Below are 21,132 nucleotides of genomic sequence, written 5' to 3' on the forward strand. Positions count from 1 at the left end.
AGTTTTTTATTTTTGGCGCTATTCACCTGTCTTTCTAGACGGTAGCAAAGATTTTTAAAAAATCTGAATTTTTATAACTACATGGCTTTTTAAAGCTGATTAACTATGAAATTACAATTATAAAAATTTAAATAGATGATTCAACAACCACAAAACTAAAAAACTTCCACCATAAATGTTTTGTGGATAAAGTATTAATGAATTTTTAGTAACATGGTAGATGGTTATATTCTCCTTTTTCAGTTGGTTAAGAGTAGAGTTTTGATTCACATTTCATTGTACACTAACACAAATTGTATAAATTTATGATAAGAATAAAATGAAATATATATATTCCCAAATTCACAAACACAATGGACACTTTTTTTTTCTTTTATCCATTGCGTCCCAAGCAACTTTCACACTTGACAACACCACCACACACACACAATCCTTTTTTTTTTTTGGGTTTAATTTTCTTCTACCAACTACCGAGGAGGAACTCTCTTACGGCTAAGTATTTCTTGTTCCTTGAGACGGTGTTGGAACCGAGCAAGCTTAGCTTGTAGACTCACAAGCCCAGCCGCTTTCCGCGACAAGACAAAGCTCAGTTGCGTTACATAGTTTTCTATCATGCTTCCTGGTTTGTCCACCTCCGCTAAAAGCTTCATTTCCTGATTAAGATTATGAAAAATTTAACACAGAGATCATAATCTACAATCCCAGTCACTTATTTAAGTTTTTACTTACCTCGCGAACAATCTCCATTGTATCCTCTATTTCCTTTCTGTGTGCTGTAATCAGAGCTTCTTCTTCCTAAAAAACTCATGCGGTAACTATTAGTACAAGTTTTTCTTTTCTACCATTGCTTGCAAACCAATCTCAATGGATCGTCTCATTTTTATAGATGTTTAAGTGAGTATGTTACCTCGAGCAGTGCATCAATGTTTTCATCAAGCGAAGTGTCGGTTTCATACTGTCTTGAAATAGTTTCACTTGTGTTCTGCCTAAAGTTTGTAAATGTAGGGATATCTGACGACCTGACGTCTCTTTTAGACAAGTTTTGCGGTCTGTCTGATTTTTCTTCCCGTAACCCTTTCCCACGAGGTGGTGATACTTTCTTCACTTTCTCTTCACGGTCTGAAGTTTCTTGGGGATATGAAGACGAGTTTTGTCGTGGTCTGTCTGGTTTTTCTTCCCGTAACCCTTTCCCACGAGGTGGTGACACTTTCTTCCCTTTCTCTTCATGGTCTGAAGTTTCTTGGGGATATGAAGACGAGTTTTGTCGTGGTCTGTCTGGTTTTTCTTCCCGCAACCCTTTCCCACGAGGTGGTGACACTTTCTTCACTTTCTCTTCACGGTCTGAAGTTTCTTGAGGATATGAAGACAGATGGTTCCTCTGACTATTGCAGCCACCAAAAGAATTGCTCGTCTCTGATCTACCTTTGTCCATTGAGATAGATGGGATTCCACTTTCCTCTCGATTATGTGTAGGTTGTCTGAAGTCAATACCCGAAGCAGTGTAGTTATCCTTCTCGACCCTCCTCCCGGTTTCCTGAACACTCACTACCTGTGGTGGCTCAAAGACATCTTCTACATTATTTGAGCCCAACAGAGAATCCTTATTAGCAGGAGGCATTGAGTTTGCAGTTGGGTCTTTCTTGCTATTTCCACTTTTAGATAGACTTTTAACCCTGTTGATACGGTATATAACAAGCAGGTTAAGAGAAGCTGAAACTGAGAATTAGTTTCAAGAGAGGCTATAGTTTCTACAAAACATACCGATCCGCATATCTTAGTGTATTGAGGGTATGTTCACACGATCCTACACTCGGAGAGATGCAAGAGATCATAACCGTTCTTGAGTTTCCAACAAATGAGTCACGGAGGACTTCAGTGAGTTTGCTTCCACGGAATGGTATATGTAGCTGGTCATTGTCCAGTGCACGTATACATTCCTTAAGAGCCAATAGACTCTTATTGATTTCTGCGCCTTCAAACCTAAGCGAAGACCACCGTGAAAACAAAAAACATTAGATCAGGAGAGTGGTGGTCCTAAGGTAAAAGGATAGGGAGATAGTGCCACTCCATCAATATCCACAAGTCCAAAAGAGGCATAGAAACAAATCTACGCATTAGTCGTAGGTCAGTACTCAACAACAGGGGTAAAGAGCATCCTCACCTTGTTTGGCGGTCATTGTCTGTGGTATCTGCACCTCTTTCACTGCCAGCAAGATCAATGAAAGAAATCTTCCCAACAACTTTCCCAGGCAATTCATTGGCATCATTATTTTTACGTCGAGTTTGTTTTACCTCAACATGTTTCTTTACAACAAGCTGTAAGATAGCATGTGATCTAGAAGATTCCTCATTTGCTCCAGTTGACCCTGTGCTCCTTTCAGCATTTCCTTTCTCGATAAGTTCCTTTACAATTTGAACATCTGACACTTCGTACTCTTGCAGCCCAACAATGCAAACTTGTTGTCTACCATCTTCTCGCATTAAAAGCTTCCTACTCGACAATAGCTAAATAATTTAGACAACTTCAAAACATGCATTGGTAACAGTGGACAACAGTGAGAGTATGGTGTATGAAATGATGATGAGTGGCAATATTAATAATTTGATGAAATCTTTTTGGGGGTCAAATAATTTAATGACATCAAAATAACAATCACTAGCTAGAATATGCCTGATCAATGTATATGCCAAAAAGAAAAAGAAAGAGCAGTAACACTAACTTTCTCTCACTGAGAAGATCGAACAGCTTTCCACCATATATCTCAAAATAGCTGAGCCACAATTTAAACCTCTGATTACTATATACTGGTTGACGCAACAACCTCATTAGATCTTCAACAGCTCGTAAGGGTAGTGGTTTCATTGTGTATGTCTTACCACTACCTGAATAAAGTAAAACAATATAAGGGCAATGAAAGCATGAAGAACCTATTATCATCTAATATTTTCGAATCAACATTAATGCACTGCATACCTGTTTGGCCATATGCAAAACATGTAGCTTTAGTTCTCTGGAAAATAATGGGAATTATCGGCTCAATTGTGGCCCGATACACCTGTTCAAAGGAACAATAAACAACTTCTAAGTATCCATTCATCAAAAATCATCTGGACTGTAACAATGGGGAAACCGCATGCTGATCTAAATTATTGGTCAATAATGTATGTCGATCTTGACAAAAATCTATGACAGCCCAAAAATATTGAATTATATATTAAGTTACGGTTACCTCGTCATTTGAAACATCCTCATCTAGAACAGCATCAAAGCAGAATTCATGATTTTCCACATAAGCAGTCAAATCCACCTGCACCAACAAGATTAGGTTTCGTTCAATATCAGACAAGAAAATATCAAATGAAGATAACATATAACCTTTAAAAGCGGGATGCCATCGTTCAGTTGTTCAACTGAATCATGGATGCCATTTTTATCTTCAATGAAGAACACAAACCTTCAGCTTAGGCTCATGGACAGTCAAAGAATTATCAGATACCGTCACGACATCATCCTCCTTTCTCGCTGTTTCTTTCTTATTTAGGGGTCTTTTCCTTACCTAAAGAATAAAGACACCAAAAAACATCGGTTTCCTCAGTGACCCCAAGTCATAATGAACGTTACTTATACAACAAGCAAGAAGTAAAGAAACGGGTCAGTGGTCAAGTGTATGGCTTACCACTACTTTAATCTTGGCTACACTGTTATTCTCTTTTTCATTCTTAGGCAACGACCCCAAAGGTTCAGCATCTGTCAGTTTTTGTTGTTGACGATTAGTTGGCAAACTAAAATCTTCTTCAAATTCTTTATCCACACTAGGCATGAAAGGTGACGGCTCAAAGGGTTCGGTAATCACATGCTGTAACAAGAAAGCAAAAAGACATATTACAAAAGCAATGAACTGATAACTTTCTTTCACATAGATAATTTCTTTCTTTAAGAACTAGCAAATTCAAGCGGCATTTACACACAGAAGCTTCTCTAACCAAAGCTAACACATCTCGCTCAATCGTTTCAAGTAACAAGAGCAAATATTGTGTAACAGAGTCTCGCATATGGATTGCATGAGCACCCAGCCAATTGATTACGTGGGACTCAATATGACAATGTAAGATTGCAGTACCAGTATTAATCACATAATCTGATGATGCAAATTGATTATCTTTCTATTGACTATAGGCACTAATGGGCTTAACCATGAAAATTCTCTGTACTAGTTATATTTCCACCCGTACCTCAGATAGCAGCTCTGTGTCATCCATAGCATGAAGATCCATCAACCCAGCTCCAAAATCACCTCTGAACTCGGGTGAAAAAAAAACTTCGGAAGAAGGTATAGCTGCTGCTGATGGTGTATATGATTCAGAGGGCTCCCCGTTAAGATTCAGATTTCGCATTAGTTTGTACAGCCTTTGATTCTCTTCAGCAGTCTGTGCTCCATAACCCTAACAGATACCCGCAAAAAAAAAACACAAAGAAGGCTTCATTTCCCGAAACCTATTCATATAAATATAAAAACAAGAGCCAGCCAGCCAGAAAAGTTTCTATAGCTAAGAAATTTACCAATCGAAAGAGAATAAATTACTAACATTACTTGAAACAAATTCTCACAAGAAAAACACTAATTAGGCGTGGACCGCGATATTTTACATCCACTAGAGCTTGCACAACAGTCCTGGCTGCGAGAGCAAAGTGATTGAAAGAGAATGTAAAAAGAAAGCAAAGCAAAGTACCTGCATGATAAGGTTAGGAAGATGACGCTGATCATTGGCAGTGGGAGACGACGCCAGATGCTGCAAGCCAGCGGATTGGAGCCACCGTGCCATGACCGCATCTCCAGCGTCGCTAGTGGGTCCAGAATCGTACAGAGCCGTCGCAGTCGCAGCCGCGGCGTTGGTGTGCTGCTGCATCTGGCCGCCGCGCTGCGATCTTCTTTGAGGAGCCAACTTGAGAGATCTCTACAACCAACTCTCTCTCTCTCTCTTCATCATCCACACACACACATAAAAAAAAAAACAAAATCAGAATTACCAAAACCGAAATTAAATATTTTCAATCTCAGGAGGAAGCTTACAAATGCGGAGAGGATTCGGATTCAAACGGGAGAGAGCAAAACTCGTAATCGCTTCCTTGAGAATCTGAATAATTTGCATCAGAAGAAGAAGAAGATTGAATCAACTCCACCCCCACCACGAGGATGCTACAGTTATTACAAAAATAAGAGAAAACAAACAAAGTTATGATTACCAGATGGAACACGCAACGATTGGATAAGAGAGAGATCTGCGATTTTTTGAATTTTTTGAATTTTTCCCAAAGATACAATCAGATCCGAGACTCGGAACACAATAAAACCCTAAGCGATGCTCATCATATCGCGTTCCAGCGAGACAGAGAGAGAGAGCTCTGTTTGTATTCCGTTTATGGCTCGTAAGCGACGTTAGGCGGAGAGAGAGGCGTTGAAGAACGATTTTACAAACAATTACAATATTACAATTACATACAAGTCCTTTAGTTTCAGATATATTCACCAATTTTTCCTGTTTTTTTATTAATGTTACTATCTAGTACACATTAGGTGAAACAAGTCGATCCACACCAAGGCCTAATTATTTGCAAGTAGAGTGTGTGTCTTATATGTTTTAAAAAATCAATACAGAAGCTCTCAGTTTAAAAATATTCTACGATAGTTTTTTCTTTTGTTGTTGAGAGCATGACATATACACCACTGTAAAGTTTTCAAAACAATATTTGAACTATTATGTATTTAACAAAAGTGCATAAAACTGATAAGATATTTAAGATGTATTTAAAGATTTCAGCTACTCTATGATATTTAAGGATATTGGGTTGGACCATAGCAGAGAGAGAGAGATGATTTGGATAATATTGTATCCGAGGACAATGACATGAGTTTTCCTTCCTACTTTTTTGTTCCTCCTCGACATGAATGCCACAACCTTTTGTACATGATAATGATTTAATCTTATAAGATCCCTATTATTAATTTACCTTTTTATATTTTATTGTTCTTTGCTGGCACATAAACCCATTATTCAAGCCTCTTGTGCTTTGATTTCAAAAATATTTGAAATGCTTAGCCGTAATTAAGGATGCGTGTGGGTGTAAAAGCCATAATATATTCTTGTATGTGTATTGTATAATCCAATATAGTATACGAGTGCAAGAATATTCGAAACTAGAGAGGTGGGGCAACAAAAGCTTGTGGATTACTTCCTTTTGAATCAAAAAAGTTTTTGCTTTCGCCTAAAGCATATTATGTTTTTAAGAAAAAAAGAATAAACAGTATGAAAGGAGTTTTATACGCAACTTCTCATCATCGTCTAGGGGTTAACAAGTGACCAGCTAATAATAGGACTTTTAGCTAAAAACGAAATGAAACAAGACAAGCATTAAGAGGAATAAATACATTAGAGGGTTGGAGCAACGTCAAACCGACCAAATTACGTTTCCTTTTACTTGAAACACAAGACATACCAACACCCAACACATTCTGGGTTGTCCTCTCCTCCCCACACATCTAACATAAATTTATATATATACAAATCTCTTGTGAGCAGTTCACGCAGCTTGAAAACTTGATTTTCTATACAGTTAAACGTATGCAAAATAGCCAACGCTTCCTTAATTTACGGCTTTGACGTCGAAATAGTTTGCACCAATGTATTTTTGGTGTAAAGTTAGCACCAATGTTCTTAGGGTTGACTGCCTAAAACCCCCTCTAAACACACTTCCCCTATCTAATCCCACCCATATTCCTAACCTCTTTACCAGACCCCCTATACTTATAAATTTCTGCATATTTCTCTAGTCTTGATTTTCAATTGGGATTAGAGATGGGGATATGGGCAGAGCTAAGAACATTAGGGGGAAATATGCAGAAATTTATAAGTATAGGGGTTCCGGTAAAGAGGTTAGGAGTATGGGTGGGATTAGATAGGGGAAGTGTGTTTAGAGGGGGTTTTAGGCAGTCAACCCATGTTCTTATACATAGATGTGATTTGTTTCACAGCTAAGTCGTAAACCAAGAGGACAGAAAAACAGATAGATTCCACACATGTGATGATGATGTCTATACCCCTTTTCTTTTACTTTTTAAAAAGATTACTAGAGAAGTAAAAACGTTTACCATCACGGAAAAGTATGACCCAAATTGTTATTATACTTTGCACCATTAGAGATCTGAATCAAATTTGTTTGAATCCTTACCTAGAGTTTCAGGATAGGTTTAGTAACCACACTTAGATTAGAAAAGCAAGCAACAAAATTCAATTAATAGTAAATGATAAACCGTTGTTTTCGGATTAAATAACTCAACGAGAAGATAAAAAGCAGAATGGTGGTAGGTAATTTTAATAGGAGACGACCAAACACAGAACAAAATAAAGAAGCTGCGACCGACCACTCAGCACTTGACCTCCTTCAAACCATGAGCGAAGTACAAAAATGTTGGGTTAGTTGCACCCTCCTTGTAGTAAGCAAAGACCAAAGTGCTGTCATCATGCATCCCCTCCCCAACAAAGCTGTACATTGTATCAAAAACATCATTAATTGTCATCATGTAAGAGAAAACATGATTGGATTGGGACAAAACAAAAACGAAAAACAAAAACAAAACTCACAATTGGAAGTCATTGAGCTTGGGGAGCAAGAACTTGGTAGCTCCCTCGATACCCTTCTTGAAGGCTGCTTGATCTTCCTCGTTGAGCTTGGGTGTCAAAAGCTTGATATACTTTTTAATATAGGCGATGAAGCCCTTCTTATCATAAGTCGGTTGCTCCTGAAGTCTGAAGGTGTCCACAATGTCAACAACCTTTTGAGCAGTGTCATCAACACCCTCGTCCTCACCACCTTCTTCGGCAGAGGGATTGGCACCGATGTTCACATCTAGAGCTCCAACGGTAGTCCACTGGACATTAAAAATAAAAATAAACAAAGATCAGAACAAAAAATTGCAACTTAAAAAAAAGAAGAAGAAACAAACAAATTGCAACTTTGGGATGTAATAGATTTGATGATGGCACAACAGACCTTTCCTTCAACTTCCCAAAGAATACCATTCTCAATCTCCTTGTAAGAGAAAGAGTCAGACAGAAGCTCATCACCTGAAAAAAAAAATTAATAAAATAAAAATCTTCAGTAATTATTCATATTGAATCGCCAAAACTTGATAATATTATATTGAAAAAAAAAATTCAAGATAATCGTACTAATTATCGAAACAATCAAATAAAAACCCTAACACAATAATATATACTAATCAATCAATCATAGATATAAGCAAATACAGAAACAATAAATTCAAAAGCATATGGTTATCGCTAATAGAGTCGATGCGGAGTTTAAGTCCAAATTTGACGAAAATCATAATTAAGAAGCGATCACATGACTAACCAATTCCATGCAGAGAATAAAGACGAAATCAATTATTTGAACGATAGAATGATACAACAAGATACGGGATAGAAAGCGAGAGTAAAGAATGAATGAGCTTTACCGGTGAGAAGATCTTGGTACACCAACATTATTGCTTATTGTTTTTTTTTTCAAATTTCTTCCTCCAATAAAAGAATATTAGACGCAGCTATGAGGGTATTAAAACGAGGACGTAACTTTGTTATTTATAGTCGAGGTTTTCCTATGGACAACAGGAAATTTAAAAAATAGGAAGTACCATATTAGGTCTTTTCCTTTTAAAAAAATGGAAAATATATTAACCTACTGAAAGCTTTATTGATCTGGTTCGGGTGGGGGATCCGATCATCCGAGAGTTGGGTTACGTTATATAAATAAGGATCCGATTTTTTATTCGGGTCCTCACATACCACATTAGCTACATATAAGTTCTGCACAGACCCTTTTCGAAGGAGATGTCATCTTGACAGGTACTTAAAGTTTTCCTTCTTGATTTCACTGTAGCTATTATCATTTCTTGTTAAATTTCTCTTGCAGTGATGTATATTAATATTCTTTAAGCAAACATTGTCCTAAACAACTCTACACTAATCATAGGCATGACAATTCATCTAAAATCACTTCCAGAATATGAATTTCTGCTCAAGGAGCATTAATATCATAAATAAACATTTTAATCAATTAAAATATTTGGGTTCTTCTGGTGCAACGTTCTGCTATATGGTCTATGTTATAACAGGAACCTAGAGAAAGCGCTGATGAAATTTGAGTACATGCTAAAGAGAGAATTATGGATGTTAGTATTTGTAGTATACTATCAATATACTATCACTATATCATTAATTAGGAATACTATCATCTATCTTATTAAAACAGAAACATTATGTTGGACCTAACATATATTTTGTAAGTTTTTAAATTAAATACACTTTTATACTTTATAGTTAAACTTACATTAAATCACTAATGTTCTTTTCTTTATACTACTATCTATGTTTCTAAACAATATACTTATTTTTTTATATTACTATCAATGTTTCCAAACAATATATTTTTATACTACTATCAATGTTTCCAAACAATACAATAATTAATCTTAGTTATTTTATATCTATTATTTTCTCTTTAAAATTTTGTAAAAACGTCATAATTTCATAAATTGCAAAATAATGAACTTTAAAATTTGGATTATAAGATTACAAATTATGAAACTATTACAATTTAAATCCAATTAGATTACATATCGGCCATCCATCAGTTCAATCGGTTAGTCTCGGGTTTTAGTGAATTTTTTTAATATGAATATTTTAAAAACCTAAATTGAATTGTCAGACTTCCGGATTAACCGGTATAATCACAATCGGGTTGAATTTAAAAATACTGATTTAAATGCAAAAACATTTTAAATACAAACTCTTTAAAATTTACCAAAATATTTGTTAAATTATTAGTAAAAAAATTCATCGTAAAATAATCCGCGCTTCCAAAGCGCGGGTCAAAATCTAGTTATATCATTAATTAGGAAGACGAGTTATTTATCCGCCAGACGTATTCTAAAACATATCATAATCACATGTATCTCATTAGATTGATAAATTTTCAATAAAAAAAAAGAAAAGAGAAAATTTTTTGGTGGATTATTTTTTTTTCATTAATTGTTTAATGTTCATTACATTGGTCCTACACATCAATCGAACTGAATACATATTGGTCTGACGCTGACCCAATGAGTTTCTATCAACAAGACAAGGAAAAAAATAAAATAAAAAAGGAAGCACCAAGAGACCCAATCAGAGGAAGAGCTCTTGTGGCAGTGAGGTGGGGTAAAACTGCTTTGCTGCAAACCCGTATTTGTCTAGACTGTACTTCTCTCTGACTACAACACCATCGGGAATCTCAGGACATAGCTGAATAAGATTTTTAACGCATGCCTCCAAATGTTTAGCCCTATACCGTGTGTAACGCTCCAACGCATCGCTCCATGGCTTTCTCGAAGGGTGTAATACGTATTGCGCCAAGAAAACAGCAGAGGCTGCCACGAGCGATGGAGCGTAGCGAAGCATAGCGTAATCCAATAGAGACAATTCGCAGAGATAGCTCGCTAGTGTCTCAATCAAGAGATGTGATGGGAGTGAGACCTCCTCCTCTCTATCGCCTTGAGCAGCAGCACGGACAAAGAGCCCTAGAAAACAGTTTGCTGTCGGAGTTGTTAACTCGAACTTCAAGTAACTCAGAACACAAGACTCCATCTCCAGAAGCTCGTCTCTCGAGTACGTGTTATCAGTGATGTAACGAAAAGTCTTCACCTTACGAGGCACACGCACTCCTCTTTCGTGATATTTTGTTGAGATCATCATGCACGTAACGCCAAGCAGCTGAAGGTTTAGATTGGTGATCACGTTCCCGGAAAGATACCGGTCTAAACAGTTCACTGCCAGGTGCAAAGTCTCTGGCGAAAGGCTAAACTCTTCGGTAACCTCCACTAGCCAGTCGACCAGGATGGTACGCATGGTGGCGTTGATGTTTGGTTGAACTCTCTCCATGTAATCGGTAGCAGGCCTTTTCTTTTCCTCGGATGAACGCAGATGCTCGTAGTAGATATCGCAATCAAAGGCACCACAAAGCTGTGGATCCACCAAGTTACTATCATCATCATCATCATCATCATCATCATCATCATCATCATCATCATATTCTCCCAAATCTGACTCTGCCTCGAAGTATGATGAAGCATTAGGCAGTTCCAAGTCTTGGTAAGGAACGATTAGGTTTGATTCGGCAATAGGCTTTGGTGCTTTCTTTGATAGGCCGACTTGTTTGGCCTTGGAAGACATTGTTGTTGACGAGGAAGTGGAAGGCGTCGTTGTCATTCTCCGGTCAGATGAGTTAGGGTTTTTTTCTCTTCTGGGAGGGAGAGATCTTAGAGCGAGTGAAGACGAGGAAGGAACAACGATAGAAGAAATACTTATAAAGGTAAATATCGATGAAAAAATAGGAAAGTACAATTAATAATTTGGTAAATTACCAAAACAATTATATATTTAGCATTCAATAAAAAAAAGGAAAGAAGAATAAGGGTAGAAAGGTCAAATACGAAACTTTGCGCGTCAACTTTGGCGTCGTCTACTAATAAATATCCAAAAATCACATAGCACTTTCTCACGAACCTCCCTCTCTCGTCATTACTCTTTAAGAAAAAAAAAAGACTCACTTCATTTTCTTCTTCCTTTCACCACTTGACTCTCTCTCTCTCTCTCTCAATCTCTCATGAACTCCAACGACCAATATCCAATGGGCAGACCCGACGAAACCACCACAACCTCGGGAACTTCTCGAACCTACGCCATGAGCGGCAAGATCATGCTCAGCGCCATCGTCATCCTCTTCTTCGTCGTCATCCTAATGGTCTTCCTCCACCTCTACGCCCGCTGGTACCTCCTCCGCGCTCGCCGCCGCCATTTCCGCCGCCGCAGCCGTAACCGTCGCTCCACGATCGTTTTCTTCGCCGCCGCGGATCCCTCCACCGTCGTCGCCGCCTCGCGCGGACTCGATCCGGCGGTGATCAAGTCTCTCCCCGTTTTCGCTTTCTCCGAGTCAACTCACAAGGATCTGTTGACCGAGTGCGCGGTCTGCCTCTCCGAGTTCGAGGAAGGCGAGTCGGGTCGGGTTTTGCCCGGCTGCAAGCATACTTTCCACGTGGACTGTATAGATATGTGGTTTCATTCTCACTCCACGTGTCCTCTCTGCCGCTCTCTCGTCAAACCTGAGGTAACTGCGACGGTGGAGGAGGAGCAAGTCGTAATCACGATTTCTCCTGAACCGGTTTCCGCGATTGAACCGGGTTCGAGTTCCGGATTGAGAGACGAGCCTCCTAGTGGTTCTGTGATGCCGTCGGAAGATTTGATGAGGAAACCGGCGGCGATTGAGGTGCCGAGGAGGAACTTGAGCGAGTTCGAAGACGATTTGAGTCGGAACTCGCCGGCGAGTCACTCGTTTAGGTCGCCGATGAGTCGGATGTTATCTTTCACTCGGATGTTGAGCAGAGGTAACGCCTCGTCGCCTGTAGCCGGAGCTCCGGCTCAATCTCCGTCGTCTAACTGCCGGATAGCGATGACCGAGTCGGATATCGAGCGTGGAGGAGGAGAAGAGACTAGGTGAGTTTATTGGTCGGAAAGTAAAACTACAATTTTTATTACAGGATTTGATATAAGTCAACAAGGCGTTGTCGACGGTTGATTTAAGCTCTCGTGGCACGTGGCGTAATCTTAACGAATCTTATTCACCATGTGTTTTACTTCTGTTAGTTTAGATAGAATTGTCTGAAAGATGTACGTAAGTTGTCAGTCGTCGATGATGTTAAATTGAATCTTTTTTTTTCATTCCCAATCGCTATAGACTCTTTATGTAATACCACCAATTCAATGGTCATGAAATCATGATAGAGACTTCACATAATTTTATTTATCACAACAATTCAGTGTCTTTAATCAATCGTAAATGTAAATCAGTAAATGCATCTTTTGGAAAATCAAAGCCATAGGTAGAGCATCTCCAACCCCACTCCATAAATTACTCCAAGATTGAGAATGGAGTTGAAAATGGAGTGATGACCAAAAAATAAAAGCATTACTCATCACTCCATTTTCCACTCCATTTCCAACTCCATTCTCAATTTTGGAGTAAAATATGGAGTGAGGTTGGAGATGCCCTTAATACTTTATGACACGCTACTTTCACTACAAAAATTGTCTCTCTGTGAAAGCAGGAAATAATGAGCTCTGCATGTGTCATATACATGATACCTTTTAACTTTTTGTAATATGATTACTATACCCTTTTGTCTCTCTGTGTGTATTAGTTGCGTTTTAAATCATATTTTATTTTCGCAAGTGAAAGTAGTAATATAAAGTTATAAACATGTAAGCAATTAGTTTCCAAAGATCGAACCCATGTATAAAGAGAGTCTTCACACAATCACAACTATATGCTCAACACGACTATGACTTTCGAGTCTCTTGACACCATTTCGTTTACTTCATTACTGAATTTATTATTTTTGATTAGTTTTCCTCCAAAGAAAACCCCTTAGAGAGAAAAGGGTATTGTCAATGTATTGGTTTCGGATTGTAAAGTATACTGTATTGAAAAATATGACTCATCGTTTCTACGGGTAAGTGGACCAAGTCTCTTATGCCTCCTAACCACACCACAACGTGGGGTATTTAATTAATATATATGTTTCACAAGAAAAATGGAGTAACAACCGGCACTAACTCTCCAACTCCAAGTCTCCAATCATCATTTTTGTTTAATTGAAAATAACAACTCGCACTACATACAAAGGACCAAATCCAATCATCAATTTTTCAAATGAAAGTACCTAAAAACGTATGATACAAATATTAAGTAGTAATGATTAGAGTAAGCGTAAATGATAGGTCGATGATTGTCGTTAATAAGTAAGCGTAAATGATTAGAGTCTGATACAAATATTTTGAAGACTAAAAACAAAACTAAACAACTAATCATAGGTTGGTAAAGCAACTACAATAGAAACGTAAATGAAGGGGCAATTTAAAGGTGCGTGTACATGTTAACTCATACAAGATAATGACAAATAAAATATCACGAGAATACAATTTCCAGGAACTTTCCATTGTCAATTGGATGACCTGAAAGTCTTTTGTCGCGACCCAAAAGTCCAGAACCAGTGTTGAAAAATAAGGAATTTACATGTAGATACAGTGTCAGACACTGATCCTGGTATTTTTCTTTGCCTTTTTGTTATCTCTTTATATGGAATGTTTACTGTTTTTTTTTCCTTAATTGATTTGGCACTATATATGCTTTTTCTTTTAAAAAAGTTACCGCCTTAGAATTATTTTCTATAAGTGAGGCATAATAAAATAACGAAATTAAACGGACGAATAAATTGAACCGATACAACTTGAGCTACAAAAAAGTTGAAATTGACTGAACAAGGCATCTAACACATACAAACAAGTTGAAATTGATATAACAAGGCATCTAAATACGTAAAGATATATATGAACAACAATTTTGAACATGGTTCTTATTCCCTTGAGATAAAAAGAACATCACTTTATGAAATACAATCCAAATCTTAGAGAAATTCCAAAATCACCCTCTCTAACATGTTAAAAGATCATCAAAAGTGGACTTTGATTGTTACTACAACTGCATAGGCTGATACTACTGCTTCAGACAATGCCTTTCATTATACATAACTCACAGTTACAGAGTTTCCTAACTGTCTGATAAAATCTATAATCTAACTTGTGGAGTCATTAGCCATTTTAGCTTTACAATTCCTCTCGCCTATTACCTCATCAGAATCGAACTTCTTTTCATCTCTTCTTGCTCTTCCTTGTGCACTTAGTGCTGCCAACACTGGTGATCTTTGAGATCTTTAAGGACACTTTCCTAGTCTCTTGGCTTGAGACAGAAGAACATGTGTTGTTTGCCTTCTTCGATGGTGGTGACTCTGGAGATTTGCCTTTCGCTGTGGGGGAATTAGCTCGTTTCCGGGGTAAATGAATTGCAGCTTTCTCAGTCTTTCTGTTACGATCACCGAGTAAACGAACGCTGAAAGGATTAACCGCTGTATAACAAACTGGTTCTCCTACCGAGTTCCCAGGTTTCTCGAGCTCAACGTCTCCGTTGTTCACCTGGGATATACATTTACGTCAAATGGTGAACATACAGAACGAAACAAATTGCTTCTGTTACTAACCAACTGGAGAAGCGCGGAGAAAGCCCGGGCTACATCGTGCTTTTCTTGATCTTTCATGAGATCAGTAAAGGTCTCAACGTCTCGGCTCTCTTCAACAGCCAGTTTGTTGACAATCCTTTCTCCATATTCTTGTATGTCAAAAGGAGGGTGCAGCTCCTGATCATATAATAAAAACCAGACAATGTAGAGAAAATACATCAGATCTCTGACTTTCAAGTGAATGGTCAGAGAAAATAGAATGAAAGATATTTACTTGTTCTTCTAGGTTTTGCTCGATCTTTTGTTTCCACGTTGAAACACGAGCAGCTAGATCCGTTTGTTTCTCACTTTTAGCTATGTTAGCAAGAAGAGCATCCTACAAACATGGAGATCATTTAAACTTCCATAAGAAAAGGATGAAAAGCACACACCAACTCTGTCTAGTAAGAGTTAGCATACGCAGATGAGAACTGGAACATCTAATGTAGTTTACCAGGTGTGAGCGACAAAGATCTTCCAAGCTTTCTTGACAATGCGAGTCGTCGTCGTCGTTTCCAAACCCATCGTGGTTGGGGAAATCTGCAGCTCCACCATCATTCTGCACGAATCCAAATGAACAGATAAGAGTTCCATATAATTCTTACTGGAATGTGTTCAAATTGGTGACACAACTCACCATGTCTGGACCATCCTCATCCATGAACGCATGTTCATGATCATCATGCTCTCCAAAATCATGGAAGTCGCCATTGTTGTTAGCTTCATCATGGTTATCCTTATGATTGCCGTTACCATCAGTAGGTTGGTTTCCTCCATTCACAAGCAATGCTCGAAGCTGAAATCAAAACTCTTAGTTTTTTATTTTTTTTGGAGTGACTACATTAAAAATCAGGTAACGCTATAGAGATAACAGACCTTCTCATAATAGGAAATGTCTTGTGGTTCTCTCTCATTGTTGCTTGAAGGACGGCACCTCTCCCAAATTCCGCTGAGCTCTGTCCTGATGGGACCGTTGGGTCTAGCAAGAGGAAACATGGAAGTTATATGGTCCTTGGTAAGGCTCGCTCCGAACTTTCTTAAAGTTTTTACTGCTCAATAAATATAAAGTAAAACATTAGCTAGAAGGCGGAGATCTTCGGACATCAATCAATCAAGAAAAAGGAAAAACACATTTATTCCCAACCTTTTTTAAAAGGCTTTACTTTCAACTTCCCTGGTTCATAAGGATTCAATGGCTTCCACGGATCATCTTCATCAGCATCTGTATCACTCAGATCCATGGTTCCTCCTCCATGGTCATTATTATCCATGTCAAAGTCATGATCGTTGTCTCCAAAGGCAGCAGGAGGCTGAGACTCTTGGTCACAGTTTTGAGCATCGGGACCATTCCCGTATAGTACTGGTGACTGGTTGAAACTGGTGCCCTGATTCTTTCCTAGAGATGATCTACGAGCACTTCCTCCAGAACGTCCTACTGGTGAGTGAAAACTTTTACGAGCTGAGCTGCCTCTTCGAGCACTGTTCCTACTTTTACCAGCGTAGCTATCACCTAAAAAATCATTTACCGCTACAGCATCACATGGGTCTAATAGAATAAAATCCCGGTAGAGATGTGTTGTTGCTAACTGCAAGAACATGAAAGTTAAAAAGCAGTTCAAAAACAGACTCTTTTATTAATTCAGAAGTGGAGGAACAAGCTGTTACCAGATAGGATTCCAGTTCTCCTCCGTCACCACTAGTATCCAAACAGTCACCTTCAAGAACAACTAGATTTGCTGGGGGCTTAACAAACTGACTTGGACATGAATCTCCTGCAACCGAGTTGTCCACCAAGCTATTCTTTGGATCAACTATATTTATCAAACACTACCTGAGTTAGAAAAATCTGCTCTCTTGAATGAAACCACACCACCAAGGGTATATCTTGTTAAACATATTCAGAACTTTACCTACCTGGGATATCATCCACGTTCCAGAAGAGATCATTTTCTTCTTCATCAACTTGACGAGAGGAGCTTGCCTCAGCCTCGTTTGATGTACTTTTGGACTCTTCTTGCTCTCTGTTTTCGAAAAATAGCATCAATCAGAGAGGACTTGTTAAACTTTTTTGTTTTAATGTATAGCCTCTTTTGTGGAATTATGATTTAGACACATGGTCAACTAGCATTTCTCCAAGAATTACTAAGGATGCAAAAATTTCCAATTGAAATCAAGAGAGTAGTAAGGTGACCAGACCTGACGATTAGCAGCAACTTATGATACTAAATAAATAAAAAGAACTCATCAAGTCAGTAGTCACAGTTTAGACACAGAACCTATTTTCTAAAAGTTCGCTTTCATCAGTAAACACAAAACAAACCCATACACATAGAGAAAGATGAAACAGAGGTTATCCTTAAACCCTAATCTGTTTGGAGTTTCTAACAAAAGTAATGGTCTTTTAGAATGTCCAATTATTAGCGTGGTGGAAAAAACAAACCTTTGCTTGGATAGAAACTCCAAAGTGCGTAAGACCAAATTGTACAAGTACTCGACTTTCTTGCTGTAAACCTGAACCGAACCCTGAAGCAACAAAGCAGCTACAGACCCAACGACAACACAACACAACACAAAATCAAAAACCCAATTTTTATTTTTTTTATTTAAATCGTCCCTAAAAAAATCAAATGATAATAAAATTTCTGAATCGAAGAAGCAAAAGGCACCTTCGGCAAAATTAACAGGAATCTGCCCATCTTCATCTTCGTTACCGGTGATTTCACCGGTACATATCTTGAGGAGGTACTCTTCTAGCTTCTCCGACAAATCAACTTCCCAATTCGCCACCAAATCCCTCTCCGGCTGTACCGTGTGAATCCTCTCTCCGCCGTGACTCGTCATTTACTTTGACGCCGAACGGAAATTAAGCTTCTGTAAGAAGAGTTCGGATGATTCATACCCTTAGGCCTTAAGCGTAAACCCTCCCAAAAAGGGCTAGAAACCCTAAAAGTAGTGAATTGGGAGCTTCCAACGCAAATCAGAGAGTTTCAATTGAAATTTGAGAAATTTTCTGGGAGGCCAAGGGACGTAAGGATCTTTTTTTTTTGGCACAAGGACGTAAGGATCCAACACGAGAATTCAAGTGATTTACTGAAGAGCAAAAGGGACCAATCTGTGAGATTGGAAGAGAGAAAGAGAGAGAGAGAGAGAGAGAAATATTTTGACTTCTCGAGATTTTCCCGCTTTTCATAAAAGGCCTAATATTGTTGGGCTTTTCTTGTGTGAGATCTCTTTATACTTGGCTCATATTTACTAATCAAAGAATATCATAAATTAAATAAATGTTTTTATATACACTCAAATATATGTATTTGTATAAATGTAAAAATATTTTTTAACACACATATTTAAAATATTTTTGAAAAATTTATGTATGGACTAATTTGTGTTCTTGCTTGATTAGTATTTAATTACGTGTCAATTTGAATTTTCAAATTTTAACCTTATAAAACTAAAAAATATTATTTTAGGATAAATAACACATTAAATTAAGTTATCTTATTAGTTTTAAAATAATTTTTTATTTTTTCCAATTTTCTTGTATTAACTTATATTATCTAGTCTAATAAATAAATTTAAATTTATTAATATAAAATTTATTGATAAAATTATTTTAAAAAATTATATAACTACTCTTTTCATATACTAACACAATATATATAGGAATTTTCTTCTTTTAAAAAAAAATGAATATGTTTTTATTTTTTGATAAATTTTATTACATTAATTTATAATTAATTATCAGATCTAGTAAATACATTTAGTTATTCATTAATAAACTATGACTTATTATTATGTTGATGTATTGAAATGTTTTTTTTAAATGTATTGAAATGTTCTACATGCATTACATATAATTTTGTTAGAATATGTATTACAATATGTTTGTATTGTTAATATGAATAAAACTATATAATGAAATATATAAATTATTCATGAAATATACTAACGACATTAACCGCTCTAACTTTTGATGTCAGAACTCTAATATGAAAAATTATTTCACAAATAATAGCATAGATGATTTCAATGGAACTGTGTATTTAAATAAAATTCTTTTAAAATTTTATTATCCCAGGTCTATATATTAAGATCGGTAAAAATTATTAATCATATTTATTAATTTGTGGAATATTAATTTATAGAATTTCTCGATAATAATGTTCCAATGATAATAATCCAGCTATTGTGTTTTTATTTTCCATAGTTGTATTACCCTTAGTTTTACGCATTATAGGCTAACTGAAGAGGAAACAGTTAGTTTAGTTTATAAGTTAATCTAGCTGAATTGATGATTTAGTTTTTTGTCAATTTTTTTTCTTGCATATGTCCATAATTATGCTAACTGCGTCATATGTGATTTGATTAAGTTTGATGGTAAGATAATGAAATGATTATATGAATTGTTGATTCACAAAATAACTATATAAAAACAGATTGTTTAACTTTGTACTAAGCTGGTACGAGTCAGTAGACTACTACTAACATTTTTCCAAATAATATTAACATAAAGTAAAAAAGAAAAGTTTCATAAACCATACAAAAAAAATTTTGTAAAATAATATCATTGGTCAAATCTTATATAGAATATTGTAGTCTTTGTAAAACCTTACGATATCCAAAATACTACAAAGCATTGATTTTTATGGATCAACAATTGAAAAATCTTCTTCAAGCAATTAAGCAACATAACATCCGCTAGAATGACTTGATTATCCCAAGTTGATCCATCCAACTCCAACACAACATCAAACATATCTTTGTATAATCTTCACATGTTGTATTAGTTCAAAGATGTTTAAAACGTTGCAAACTGTAAACTCCTTGAGGCGACTTAAGGATGAAACCTTAGTTGCAATTTCCAAGAAGGACGAACTTGTGGTGTGGCTAGAGTTAACCGCTTGTCAGGTGTAACCCCTAAAACACAAACCAAAATACAATATATTTATGAAACTTATAGATACACTATAATACTAATGTCTTTGTTGCAGAGTGATTTGTACAAAGATTTCTTAACAAGTGGATTGTATAAATCAACTGTTGATAAATCCCCTCTAGTAGCTATAGAGGTAAAACTTGAAATTCTATTGCTTGTTTTTATATCACACGTGTAGTATTCTAATTAGATTAATATCAGATTTTGAAGAAAGTTTGTGGACACCCTCATTTGATGACTAATAGGAAGTGAGGTCGTTGTTTAATATGATACAAAATCAAGACTAAAGAAGAAATACAACACGTTGTGGAAAAGAAGAAGAGGAGTTTACCTCTAGGAGTGCATTTTCTGGATTCTCTTCTCTCAATTTTGCTTGAGACAACAAAATAGATAAATAAAACAAACTGAGAAACAGAAAGACTACACACAAGTAAAAACCCATACCTGGCCTTGCGCAGTCAAGTAAAAATCGTTTATGGATATTGTCGCCGACTTCCTGAGGTATTATTGCATTTGTTAGTATAAGAACCACAAAGGACTTAGGTATAGTAAATTGCAGTGTACATTTTGGTAGTTTTGAAAAGATAATCAAGTGCAAAGACAAGTGTAGTCTTATATAAAATAATATTCACATAAAGTAAAAGGAAAAGTTTCATAAACCATACAATAAAATTTTGTAAAACAACATCATGGTCAAATCTTATATAGAATTAGATATGAGCCCGTTGCGTTGCAACGTTTTTGTTTCATGTTTTAAATTAATAATAAAATAATAATCATTTTATTATAGTTTTATGATTGATTTGCATTTGTTGTGTGAGATTTATTTTATAACTAAAAAAATAATTTTCATACATAAGTTAAAGTTAAAATTTGTATCTTATAATAATGGTACATAGATGAATGGTTATCAACTTTCTACTTGGATTAGAAAAAACATCATACCTAAATTATTGAACTCAACCCAAAATAATAAATTGAATGAAAAAT

The 21,132-nt window shown here is 36.5% G+C and overlaps 5 protein-coding genes across 9 annotated transcripts; 1 reads left to right on the top strand and 4 right to left on the bottom strand.

Moving 5' to 3' along the window:
• Window positions 1-293: 293 nt before the first annotated feature.
• On the bottom strand, window positions 294-5,453 carry LOC108863567 (kinesin-like protein KIN-13A). Of its 4 annotated transcripts, XM_018638031.2 has the most exons (14): window positions 5,246-5,453; window positions 5,073-5,136; window positions 4,732-4,980; window positions 4,234-4,443; window positions 3,678-3,857; window positions 3,456-3,557; window positions 3,231-3,308; window positions 2,975-3,056; window positions 2,721-2,883; window positions 2,162-2,491; window positions 1,762-1,980; window positions 908-1,673; window positions 730-795; window positions 294-653 (listed from the first exon to the last, which is right to left on the bottom strand). In XM_018638031.2, the coding sequence occupies exons 3-14, from the start codon at window positions 4,906-4,908 to the stop codon at window positions 468-470; spliced, it is 2,559 nt and encodes an 852-aa protein (XP_018493533.1). In that variant the 5' UTR covers window positions 4,909-4,980; window positions 5,073-5,136; window positions 5,246-5,453; the 3' UTR covers window positions 294-467. The 4 variants fall into 4 exon arrangements, with proteins under 4 accessions (XP_018493533.1, XP_056841989.1, XP_056841990.1 ...); XM_056986009.1 differs by lacking the exon at window positions 5,073-5,136 and having other exon boundaries at window positions 4,732-4,978; XM_056986010.1 differs by lacking the exons at window positions 4,732-4,980; window positions 5,073-5,136; window positions 5,246-5,453 and adding an exon at window positions 4,588-4,713.
• Window positions 5,454-7,250: 1,797 nt separating this feature from the next.
• LOC108860463 (translationally-controlled tumor protein 1) lies at window positions 7,251-8,636 on the bottom strand. Its single transcript, XM_018634340.2, has 4 exons — window positions 8,517-8,636; window positions 8,051-8,124; window positions 7,642-7,928; window positions 7,251-7,542 (listed from the first exon to the last, which is right to left on the bottom strand). Exons 1-4 carry the CDS (start codon window positions 8,542-8,544, stop codon window positions 7,425-7,427), a joined length of 507 nt encoding a protein of 168 aa, XP_018489842.1. The 5' UTR covers window positions 8,545-8,636; the 3' UTR covers window positions 7,251-7,424.
• A 1,434-nt stretch (window positions 8,637-10,070) lies between these two features.
• LOC108858065 (cyclin-A1-2-like) lies at window positions 10,071-11,475 on the bottom strand. The gene has a single exon (XM_018632049.2). It carries the CDS (start codon window positions 11,302-11,304, stop codon window positions 10,225-10,227), a length of 1,080 nt encoding a protein of 359 aa, XP_018487551.2. The 5' UTR covers window positions 11,305-11,475; the 3' UTR covers window positions 10,071-10,224.
• Window positions 11,476-11,600: 125 nt separating this feature from the next.
• On the top strand, window positions 11,601-12,889 carry LOC108856398 (RING-H2 finger protein ATL2). Its single transcript, XM_018630181.2, has one exon. It carries the CDS (start codon window positions 11,702-11,704, stop codon window positions 12,590-12,592), a length of 891 nt encoding a protein of 296 aa, XP_018485683.1. The 5' UTR covers window positions 11,601-11,701; the 3' UTR covers window positions 12,593-12,889.
• Window positions 12,890-14,484: 1,595 nt separating this feature from the next.
• On the bottom strand, window positions 14,485-18,337 carry LOC108856968 (condensin-2 complex subunit H2). Of its 2 annotated transcripts, XM_018630881.2 has the most exons (11): window positions 17,873-18,334; window positions 17,647-17,746; window positions 17,121-17,227; window positions 16,872-17,017; window positions 16,351-16,792; window positions 16,083-16,255; window positions 15,844-16,002; window positions 15,661-15,765; window positions 15,442-15,543; window positions 15,189-15,344; window positions 14,485-15,123 (listed from the first exon to the last, which is right to left on the bottom strand). In XM_018630881.2, the coding sequence occupies exons 1-11, from the start codon at window positions 18,045-18,047 to the stop codon at window positions 14,803-14,805; spliced, it is 1,986 nt and encodes a 661-aa protein (XP_018486383.1). In that variant the 5' UTR covers window positions 18,048-18,334; the 3' UTR covers window positions 14,485-14,802. The 2 variants fall into 2 exon arrangements, with proteins under 2 accessions (XP_018486383.1, XP_056842729.1); XM_056986749.1 differs by having other exon boundaries at window positions 17,647-18,337.
• Window positions 18,338-21,132: the final 2,795 nt, after the last annotated feature.

The sequence above is a fragment of the Raphanus sativus genome, chromosome 5 (genome assembly GCF_000801105.2).
Source record: "Raphanus sativus cultivar WK10039 chromosome 5, ASM80110v3, whole genome shotgun sequence".
Taxonomy (NCBI): Eukaryota; Viridiplantae; Streptophyta; class Magnoliopsida; order Brassicales; family Brassicaceae; genus Raphanus; species Raphanus sativus.

Coding starts and splice junctions, on each gene's coding strand:
- LOC108856968 (XM_056986749.1), bottom strand. CDS start 18,047: ATGACGAGTCACGGCGGAGAGAGGATTCACACGGTACAGCCGGAGAGG. Junction 15,766..15,843: donor ATGAGGATGGTCCAGACATG/GTGAGTTGTGTC, acceptor GGATTCGTGCAG/AATGATGGTGGAGCTGCAGA. Junction 15,544..15,660: donor ATCTTTGTCGCTCACACCTG/GTAAACTACATT, acceptor CCATGTTTGTAG/GATGCTCTTCTTGCTAACAT.
- LOC108856398 (XM_018630181.2), top strand. CDS start 11,702: ATGAACTCCAACGACCAATATCCAATGGGCAGACCCGACGAAACCACC.
- LOC108858065 (XM_018632049.2), bottom strand. CDS start 11,304: ATGACAACGACGCCTTCCACTTCCTCGTCAACAACAATGTCTTCCAAG.
- LOC108860463 (XM_018634340.2), bottom strand. CDS start 8,544: ATGTTGGTGTACCAAGATCTTCTCACCG. Junction 7,929..8,050: donor TTTGGGAAGTTGAAGGAAAG/GTCTGTTGTGCC, acceptor TTTAATGTCCAG/TGGACTACCGTTGGAGCTCT. Junction 7,543..7,641: donor AAGCTCAATGACTTCCAATT/GTGAGTTTTGTT, acceptor TACAATGTACAG/CTTTGTTGGGGAGGGGATGC.
- LOC108863567 (XM_056986009.1), bottom strand. CDS start 4,908: ATGCAGCAGCACACCAACGCCGCGGCTGCGACTGCGACGGCTCTGTAC. Junction 3,858..4,233: donor ACACAGAGCTGCTATCTGAG/GTACGGGTGGAA, acceptor TTCTTGTTACAG/CATGTGATTACCGAACCCTT. Junction 3,558..3,677: donor TAGCCAAGATTAAAGTAGTG/GTAAGCCATACA, acceptor TTTATTCTTTAG/GTAAGGAAAAGACCCCTAAA.